Genomic DNA, 9,968 nt, shown 5'->3' on the forward strand with positions numbered 1-9,968 from the left:
CACCATAGTGAAGAAGAGATGGGAGAGAAAGAAAAAGGAGGAGATCCTATTTTTTCTTTATTCTTTTTTTTTCCTTCTCCATCCTTATTATAGAGAACAGTCAATGATCTTTGGTGTTTGGCTTTGATATCGTTTTCTGAGAAAACGGTGTCACATCGGTGCCATGTAAGAAAAAGTGGTGATTCAAAAAACAACCTCTTATTTTGCATCATTTTTCCAAAAAAAAAAAAAAAGTTACTCCAAACCAAGCCTTAGAAATCAGAAAAGTGTGGTTTGAAGAAATGTTGGATTCATTATTTTCTCAGGAAACAACCTGTTGCTGCTGGTGGTGCAATGATGTGGCATCATCTTGGGTATTGGATTATATAGACCAATACTAAAAATGGTTATATAACACTGATATCAAACAAAACCAATACTATTTTCCCAAAAAATAGCTTATGTGGCAGCATCGATGCCAAACAAAAAAAAAAAGGGTCATTTTCTGAAAAAACAGTGTAACAAACCCTCATGCATATAGCATCGTTTTTTCAGAAATCATCTTTGAAACTTAATTGATCAATTCCTCTGTTCATTAAATTGAAAAAAAAGATAAAGAGAGAGTATATATGTTTCCAATAATGTAAAAATATGAAAGATATTCCTGATGTGTGGCTAGAATGGGTGCTGTCCGCCTGATAGTGCACTTTTCTTTTTGCTGGCAACGAATCCTGGCTCCTCCTTGATGGCTGAACGATGAGCGTGTTTGATTGGTAATACGTAATAATATAGCCATTCCATCAATGTATCACATATCCGCTAAAAGACAAAATAACAAGTCATTCACTTCAGCTACTTCAGTGTTAGTGTTTGTCAGAGTTCCTAAGTCCCCAGGCCGGGATGCATTGAGAAAAGTAGAAAGAGAAAGGAGAAAAAATAACATTAAACCCTAAATAGGGCAAAATAAATAATTTATACACCAGTAAGGACTCAGGACTAAGGAGGCATACCAACAGTAGCCCTCCCTTTGGCGCACCATGAGTGATTATGTACATTTTTTATACCTAATCAATTGACCAAAGGACGGTCGACAGAAGTCCTGATAGAACAAGAGATTAGCCAACTTCTGATTCATTGCCTCTGTGGGGTGGACCCCATCCCAGTTGATGTGCTTGGTGGGATCTGTACACCTAGACGCTCCCGGTGAGCCACACAGAGAATGGAGGTCGAAGTTGAGAATTCCGGCGCCGGTCCCACAGCAGGTCTTGAAGGGCTCCGAGAAGCCGAATTGAGCCGGGTTTTTCAAGATGTTAAGGAATGCATTCCAGTAATCTGCGTAAATAATTGCACAGTGCGGGTACTGTTTCTCAAGGTCTACCAGCTTCCTCTGAAGGAGATCATTGTGGGCAGCCACGACTAAGTTTGCACCGGCAGCGCAGCCGGTCTCGTCCCGATCAGACGCCGGAGACAGAAACAAGTCTAATGGCAAGCAGCCTGTTGGAGGTAGCCCTTGAACCACAATGTATTTGGCCCCTCTGTCTAACAACGTCTGCCCAACCCAACAAAACATAGACGGTTACCGTCGGTCAGAACTCAACGTACTCAGAATAGAAAAGACGAGGAGGCTCAGAATTCCATACATGAGTTACGTATACGGTATACCTTCAAGAGCTTCATCACGTTTTGGACTATTCTCTGTGCGAGTGAATGAACCGAGACTGAGGTCCCAAAATTACGAGCGTAACCATTCACACCCATGTCACCAATCCAGAAAAGCACATCCTCCAACTCCGCCATGCACGATCTTTCCTCCTTTCGGCTGCACTCGGATTGCTGCTGCTCCTCGAAGAAGTTGATGTACCACTCCACTTGTGTCTGTAAGCTTTCCGGTACAGCTTTCCACATTAACGTGTGACCAACTTTGTTTCTCACGAAGTAATCCTTTGGAAGAACTGTTGATCCTGCTATCGCAAAGTTCACTCCCTGAGAGAAGTTGGCTGAATGGTTCTGATATGGCGGCAGGTAAGGCAGAGAGAAAGTCTCGGCTAAGAAGTCGACGAGAAGGCGGCCATCGGACAATCGATTCATGGGCCTCTTGAAGTATGTGGAGCCATAGGGGGAGTCGGATAATTGCGAATCAGCGAAGGAATTGAGATCACCCAAGAAATGAGCATTCCCGGTGTCGGTTAACGAGTCTCCAAACGCATAGATCTTTGAGAAACAACCCTTATAAGTCTTGTTGTGAGCAAAGCAAGGAGAGAGAAACAAGACGAGAAGGGAGAGTGCGACGAGGACAGGAGAGGAGCTAGGAGGATTAGCCACCATTGCTTTTAATTAGTATCCGGTGACTCTCGCCTCTTCTGCTCTTCTCTGGTTTGGTTTAATTTGTAGAGATTGGATTGGAGAAGTAATACGTAATAATTTACACAGCGCCCACCCCGGCGATCTGGTTTTAGTGAGAAGATTGCTGGGTCAGTCATGCAAGAAGTCAGAAGTGGGCTTTGGTTTAGGCAAGAGGATAGGTGATAAACGTCTTGTTGTTGATTGAAGCTCACTTGTAGGGGCTAGAGGATTGGCCAACACCAAATACTCTTCTCAAGGCGGGCTTACCAGGTATTGACTATCGACTTTGTCATGGGCAGTGCCATATCATGCGGGACTTACCCCCACATATATAGGGGATTTGAATTCGAATACCTCCAAGGCTCTAACAAAATGATGATTCTCTATTCTCCGGTGGGAGGGGCAAAGGGAATGCAAAGTAGGGATTGTTAAGGCCCAGACCCGCATCAGGCCCACAAAATTTAGGGTCAGGCTTGGGCCTAATTTTTTAGGCTCAAATATTTATAAATAATATATATGTATATATATATATATATATATATATATATATATATATATATATATAAATGTTATTTAAAAATATTTAATAATTGATGTTTTATATATATTAAATAGAGATTAATGGAGAATTGTAGGAGATTAAAGATTTTAATCCTATGGTCTTAGATCTTACCAAATTCTAATCTAGTATTTAATGAAATATAAAAATTACTAAACCTAATCTTCTCCTCTCTCTCTCTCACCAATTTCACAAAACTACCATTGCACCCAATCTCTCTCTCACCAAAAGACAAATCTTCTAGTGATGAAGACTCCATTGATGAAGATAAATCTAAAGTTTAGAGTGGTTGCAAGTTTTGGGTGAAATTGAAACCATTTTCAATATTTTATTACTTATTTATTTACATTAATTTGAACTATTTTTTCTTAATTTGCTAATATCTTTTTTATTTCACTTTTTATTTGTAGGAGTTGAATGGAAGATGGAGCCCCTTATAGAGATGTTTAAAGTTGTTTTGTGGATATTACACGACAATGCATGGTTATTTTTTGATAGATATTATAGGATCTAGCCTTCTAGGTTGATTTTTTGTTGATAGAATAATTGGTTTGTTAAAATTAGCATTATTAGCATACTAATGACCAATTGAAACTTATAAATTATAAGGTATAATCATTTAATTTCTTTTATGTTAGAAGTTTTTATCTTGATATTAAGTTTAAAGTTTCTTACATGTTACTATAACAACAAGTGAAAAAAAAAGTACAATTGTTTAATTTTAGAAATGAAATACAATAACTAGGCCCAGAATCTTGGCTCGGCCCAGTCCAGGCCCGGGCTTATTTTTAGGCCCATAATGTGGGCTAGGCTGGGCCCATGCCTAGTCTAAGCCTGTTGTTATGAAGGCAAAGCCCAGCCCGGGCCGGCCTGGCCCATGATCACCCCTAATGCATAGTGCTGAGAAATCAGCGGTCCTGTAAATCATGAATGGTTTTTTGGTTGGTTTTGTTTTGATGGTTATCAATTGGTAACTGGTGGTTATCAGGAGATTTGGATGCAGGGACAAATTTTATTTCTTGATGTTGGGGAATCAAACTGGGGTTGCATTTGAATGTGGCGCAGAATTAAGAGTGATGGTCACTTGCAAAATCTTCAAGATATTGATATCAAGGATTATATCAGTAAGCTTGGATATGGATATGGATATGGATACAGATATGCTATGGAAACGCATGGATATATATGTCCATGCATATAGGTAAGCACTTCCATTTGTAGCGTATCAGTGTACAGTGCTCAATCTTTCTCCCAGAAGCAAAGCTGCAAAGGATCTTTACTAAAAAGATCAAATGCAAGTGAAACATGGCCTAAGAGGGCATGGGGCAAGCCCAACATTACTCATTTCAAATCCTCAAAGATAATAAAGGCTCGCTCTAGCAGCTCAAGATTTAAATTTCCTGATGTGAGTCACAGCAACCAAGAGCCTTCACCACTCTCATCCATCCACACAATATTGGTTTATTCCCACCTAAACCATGCATACTTCCACAGATATCTAGCCACCAAAAACCCTCTATTCTCCTTTCTCTCAGTACAATGATCATGAAGTAAAGAAAATATAAATGCATATTTACAAGATGTAAAGACGCTGAAAAACAAAGAGGAAAGAGGGGAAATATCAATACCTGGTTATACAATTAGAACATAAACACAATTACTGTATATTTTAGTTCTTGAAATATTTCAACCCTTTTGCCAAATTACATGCCATGTCAAAACAGGCTTCAAACATTTTCTGACTGGGAAGGCTCAGAGGACTTGGTGAGTGGTGCTCTGTTTTCTGAATCAACCTCAAAATAAATCTCTTCCTTCTTAGAAGGATACAACAGATAATGTTGGCAAATGAAAAGAAGGTCGAAGAAGACTGATACCTGGCCAAAACAAACCATAATCAGTTGGGCTCTCAATGAGAGGCAAATGGAAGCTGAACATACTTCACTTGCCACTCCAAATGTCAGTTCAGAGTTTCGTGACAAATCTAATACAAAGAATAATTCAGTGAAACCAATAGAGGTTGTGTTTGATACTTCATTTGTTTATATTTTTATTTTTTTCATGAATATCAATCCCTTGTTAGTTGGTAGTCTATAAGAAAAGATCTACCTGAACATCTAGTGTGTTCCTTTTACCATACTTTCTTTGTTGGTCAAGTTGTCAAGTAACTTTGCAAGTAATAGCAATGGACTATTTCCTTTGTGGTTTGAACTAAACATGTTCAAGGTCTTATTATTGGCTATGTGTTTCAGAAATACAACTGACAACTTTGAAAGATGTCAAAAATATTTGAATTGGTCCAAAATTCAGAAAATGTATTTTACTTTTTCTTGTAACCACCAGAAAGCTAGTATAAGTACCTAATTTTGTATGCGCAATCACAACTTCTATGCTAAGTGAAAGGTGGTAAAGTGCCAGAAAAGTGAACTGATCGATTTCAAATGCATGATATTTAAATCAAAATACAAATTTCCCATTTTCAGAAGATAAGTTGTACTATGAGAAGAGAAACACATTTTATACCAAGGAAAGAAGGGTCTTCCCTATATTTCCATAGAAGTTAACCCAAGAACCTGCATAACAAAGGGAAGAACACATCATTTTGCAAACAGAAGTTTTAGTTTCAAATGGTACAATTCTTTCCTGAAGGAAAGGAGCATACCCTGGTCTATAGACTGCATAGCCATCTGCGCATAGTTAGTCAAACCTCCAAGTAGATCAAGTAAAATGTTGCCAATGCTCCACCCTTCAGTGCTCTTTCTCATAAAGTTCATTAAAGCCTAGATTTTGAAACGTAGTCCATTAATACAGGAGGAATGACTACTCTTACAATTCTTTTTCCCAAAAAGAAAGGCGGAAGTGGTGAAATGGGAAACTCATTTAACATCAAATACCATAAAACAAAAACTTGTTAAAAATGTTGTCAAATGAGGCATTTGCACCAAACTTAGGTTTGGGAGGGATTCCAAAATTATGCATGATTTTTAATGAATGTTGGGAAGATGCCCAAGTTCTTATCAAACAAAACATAATAGAAATTGAGAAAGAGGGTAAATGATGAAAAATGCTAAGAATAGCTTAAAGTATAACCAATGATCCATGAAGAAAGCAGCTCTAACCTGGGGAATGTATTTGATCACTGTCATGACAACTTGAATTGTACTGCAAAATGAACAAAATTGTGAATAATTATAATTGGTTTCTCTATTGTTGAATTACTTGATTAAACCATCAGAAGTGGTTCAAATTCTAGATATTATTTGGATAAATTGAAGATAAAGGTAATAAAAAAGGAAGATTACATATTGCTAGTGCAATAGGCATAATTTTCATAACATTTTACCAAGCTTCTAAAGGTTGTTTATTGGTTTATAAAGATTACCATAGGATATATTGAAGTGCATTGGTACATAGTCTATGGCATCATATAGAAGTTTGAAGAAAAAAGTCCATTTATATTTCAACATGCAGTCTATTAATTTTACCCATGCAAATGTGATCAACCTTTTGAAATGATGTAAAGCGTCAAAAAAAAATTGAAATAATGTAACATGATGCCAAACTAGATCAAACAGAGAACCCAAGTAGAAAATAGCATTATCTGACAGATCAACATGGAGAAGGAACATCAAGTGATTCAGATTTTAAAGAAGTGTATCAATATATTAAAAGAAAACATCCTGGACATTAGAACTCAAAAGTCAATTAAGCAAAGATAGCTCTTCCTGAAAAGTTAATAGTTTGTAACAACTCCCATTCACCCAAATAAGTACATTAGAAAAAAGGGAACTCACTTGAAGACAGAGATTAGCCAAAGCCATGAGTGGTTTGGCAATGCTATGAATAGACAAACTATGGCAGAAACCCAGACAGCAGATGTGATTGCAATACAAGTTTTTGAGACCTTTTGACTTCCACGCTGTACAAAACATGTCAATATGCTAAGTAAAATGCGTAACTTCAATATAATAGCTGTCTCTACAAAATGTTCAATTGCTCAAATAAATAATTAAGAAATTTGCACTAATGAACATGGATTTGATTGAATTACATCATAGATTAGAACTTGGTACAAGGTAATGGTTGTCAATAGAACAGCATGCGTTGAGAATGCTACATCATTTGCAGCTACAGGGATCATCTGCAACAAAGCAAACAATTGATAAGAACAACAACAAAAAACCTTTGAAAAATACAAAACCATTGTTGTTTCTGTTGTACTTTTTTTTATCAGTTTGTTTCTGTTGTACTTTTGAACCAATTAGTGGTTTGCACATTTACCAAAACTGGAACGTGCCAGGAGAATCAACTAAAAATGTCTAAAAGTATATACAAATGGATAAAATGGAAACTAAATTGACTTCTTGCAGTGAGAATTATATGAACTAGACATCAAGCTCAAACTAATTTCTGTAATCATAAATAGATACAGCAACAGAGATAAAAACCAAAAATGTAATGCAGTCTGTCTATAAATAACATGAGCTTTCTGGATGGTAAAAAAAAATGGATATTCCTATAAAATATCATAACAGAAAAATCACCAACTCACAAAATTCATGTTCTATCATCTTTAGGTCATTTTTGGTACATACGCTGCTGGTCCCATGCCCAGTAAAAAGGAGGGTTTTGTCAGGTTGGTAGCGGGCACTAAAACTTTAGACAAACTCTAATGAATTACCAAAAAGAATATGTGTTATAGTGAAATGATTCAGGGCCCATAGCAATGGATATGATACCGAACAGAGTAGATTGCTGGAACGGGATTCGTTTAGCTGATCCCATATAGTTGGGAGAACGCTTAGTTTAGCTGAGGTACCACTAGGTAACAACACTAACAAGCCAACTCCTGAGAATTGGAAAACTAGCATCAACTGAATGCTGACACAATATAGTCAAATCATTCTTTCAAATGGTATTGACCACTTATCTTATTCGCAAGATAAAAGTAGGGAATTCAATAACCTATATGTATGTCAGTAACACATGGAACATGCATAATCTAGCTTAATATTCCAATTGCTTTGCATCATATATGTAACAAAGTCAGCAATCAGCCCAAATTATACTAAACCTACAATTGTTGGTCTCAAGATCCAAGAACATCCTCATATGTTCCACAATGTTGGGGCATCAGCATTAATCCTTAGTAACCACTTTCTTTTACTTTGTTTGTGTCCAAAATTTCCAAACAAGAGACCTAACTTCAAAGAAAACATAAACAACTAAGTTCGCTAAAACAACACAACTGTCTCCGTAGTGAGAATTTGTAGTACCAAGAGTGTTAACCCTAAATTGCAAACTGGAGTAGTAATTTTCACTTAACTCAAACTAGCACAAGTGGGTAACTAATAAGGACAGTTCTAAAATCATTTTTAATTAAAGGAGAGGCACCACGAGAATCAATATAATCAATCAATCAGTTAATCATATAAAAAGGGAAGACCAAAAAACCCCATACACGGCTGCACAGATAAATAAACGTAGAAAGACTTCCACTACAAACCTGTGAATAGCCATACTTCTCGCGGTATTGCCTCTGAATAAAAGGACTAAAGAAAAGAGAAGCGTTGTAGATGAGATACGAAGAGTGCTTCGTAAAATTCAGAATCAAAAAGTCGAAATTCAACCCCACGACACTTCAAAAACAATAAGTTAATGAAAAGTTAATAAATAAATACATAAAGAGGCAATCAAATAGAAGGATAAAAATTCAAGCACAAACGTGTACTAGGAAAAAGGAGAAAATATTATAGAAATACATAAGAGAAAAGAAATACCTTTTCCTCCTGAAGTTCAAGATGACTTGTGGGTAGAAGCTAAAGGACCAAGAAAAGAAAGCGATCCAACCGAAAACCTGGTAGCTGATTTCGAATGGAAGAGAATTCCATGACGCCATTTTCTCTTCACTCGTAAGGAAAAAGTAATTCGGAGCGAAATTGCTCCGAGCGTTGCCAGAGAATATAGGAGGAAAAAAAAGAATGAGACTATGACTTCGAAAATATCCTACACTTTTCTAAAAAGCCACAGTCCAATCCAGTAATAGAAGTACAAAATCAGTATTCAAAGAGTGTGGGGGGGGTGAGAGAGGGGTTTGAGTCTTGGGAGTTGGAGAATGGAGAGTGGTGATTCACTAATTCTGATTCAACAACCGCACTCACGCTAATGCCTGTGTTTTCATTTGTATAATGAGTGATGAAGACGGAAGAGCGCTCCTCAATAAACTTTCAAACGTCTCACTGCAATACCGTTAAGTTGGTCCTCGTCGTTAATCGATCGTCAGTTATAAAATATTAAAATTATCTTTTAAAAAAATATACTGTTCATTATTTTCTATCTCTAAAAATTGAATGATTATTTTCAAAGAAAATAAGAGAAAAAGCATCAAATATGATAAAAGAAAACAATATTCAAAACAAAAAAATAATTAAATAAAAATCTACAATAACTTTATTAATTTAGAATAAATATCTCAACTAATTCAGTCTCAAGATAGAAAAAGACAATAAACCATCTCCTTTTAAGGGATATTTTTGACATTTAAAAAAAATAACTGACGATCAATTAATGGCGGATACCAACTTCACACTACCCAAAGGTCAGGATAATAAAGTAGAATTTTACTTTTTTTTTTATCTCACCCAAGTGACGAATCTGGACGTGGATCTGCCTCTATTCATATTTTTGGGGAATCTGTGATGAAAGTGGGCTGTTTTGACTTTTGAGAACCATGATGATTTTCTTCTGCGCCGCACCTCATATTCGAATAGGTCATCCGGGGCGCGCACACATCTCCATCATCGAGGAAAACAGACATGGGCCCGCTTTATTGATTCGCCGTGGAAGGTAGTGATCTCTGTGTCTATGTGATCGTGAACGCCCGAGATGTTTTAGTATCGCTTCTCTTGTAGTTGGCATGGCATGGGCTACACCTGTTCTCGTAAGACAACCCTATAATTATTGAGATTACTCTATAATTTGCTTATTATCAAAATACAGTCTTTTTTTTTTTTTTGAAAAGAAACAAAAATGTATCAAAATACAGTCTTAACTTTTTGAGAATGGTTTTTATTCTAAAAAAATTAATAAA

At 36.5% G+C, this 9,968-nt stretch overlaps 2 protein-coding genes across 3 annotated transcripts; both read right to left on the minus strand.

The window, feature by feature from the left end:
• Positions 1–455: 455 nt before the first annotated feature.
• On the minus strand, positions 456–2,410 carry LOC148862603 (GDSL esterase/lipase At3g48460-like). Of its 2 annotated transcripts, XM_088978782.1 has the most exons (3): positions 1,642–2,410; positions 990–1,528; positions 456–798 (listed from the first exon to the last, which is right to left on the minus strand). In XM_088978782.1, exons 1-2 carry the CDS (start codon positions 2,302–2,304, stop codon positions 1,025–1,027), a joined length of 1,167 nt encoding a protein of 388 aa, XP_088834908.1. In that variant the 5' UTR covers positions 2,305–2,410; the 3' UTR covers positions 456–798; positions 990–1,024. The 2 variants fall into 2 exon arrangements, with proteins under 2 accessions (XP_088834908.1, XP_088834907.1); XM_088978781.1 differs by lacking the exon at positions 456–798 and having other exon boundaries at positions 897–1,528.
• Positions 2,411–4,491: 2,081 nt separating this feature from the next.
• On the minus strand, positions 4,492–9,099 carry LOC148862604 (PQ-loop repeat family protein / transmembrane family protein). The gene is made up of 8 exons (XM_088978783.1): positions 8,659–9,099; positions 8,385–8,517; positions 6,930–7,019; positions 6,673–6,797; positions 5,998–6,040; positions 5,541–5,658; positions 5,402–5,451; positions 4,492–4,755 (listed from the first exon to the last, which is right to left on the minus strand). Exons 1-8 carry the CDS (start codon positions 8,775–8,777, stop codon positions 4,609–4,611), a joined length of 825 nt encoding a protein of 274 aa, XP_088834909.1. The 5' UTR covers positions 8,778–9,099; the 3' UTR covers positions 4,492–4,608.
• Between the last annotated feature and the right edge of the window lie 869 nt (positions 9,100–9,968).

The sequence above is a fragment of the Nelumbo lutea genome, chromosome 3, assembly GCF_056320005.1.
Source record: "Nelumbo lutea isolate HS-2025 chromosome 3, American lotus-T2T, whole genome shotgun sequence".
NCBI classification, from domain to species: domain Eukaryota; kingdom Viridiplantae; phylum Streptophyta; class Magnoliopsida; order Proteales; family Nelumbonaceae; genus Nelumbo; species Nelumbo lutea.

What these genes read in the sequence shown, in the direction of transcription:
- LOC148862604 (XM_088978783.1), bottom strand. Translation starts at nt 8,777, where the DNA reads ATGGCGTCATGGAATTCTCTTCCATTCGAAATCAGCTACCAGGTTTTC. An exon ending in ACCAAGTTCTAATCTATGAT is followed by an intron (nt 6,798 to 6,929) that starts GTAATTCAATCA and finishes TGTTTTGTACAG; the next exon opens with CGTGGAAGTCAAAAGGTCTC. An exon ending in TGGCTAATCTCTGTCTTCAA is followed by an intron (nt 6,041 to 6,672) that starts GTGAGTTCCCTT and finishes TTCATTTTGCAG; the next exon opens with TACAATTCAAGTTGTCATGA.
- LOC148862603 (XM_088978782.1), bottom strand. Translation starts at nt 2,304, where the DNA reads ATGGTGGCTAATCCTCCTAGCTCCTCTCCTGTCCTCGTCGCACTCTCC. An exon ending in ACGTGATGAAGCTCTTGAAG is followed by an intron (nt 1,529 to 1,641) that starts GTATACCGTATA and finishes TGGGTTGGGCAG; the next exon opens with ACGTTGTTAGACAGAGGGGC.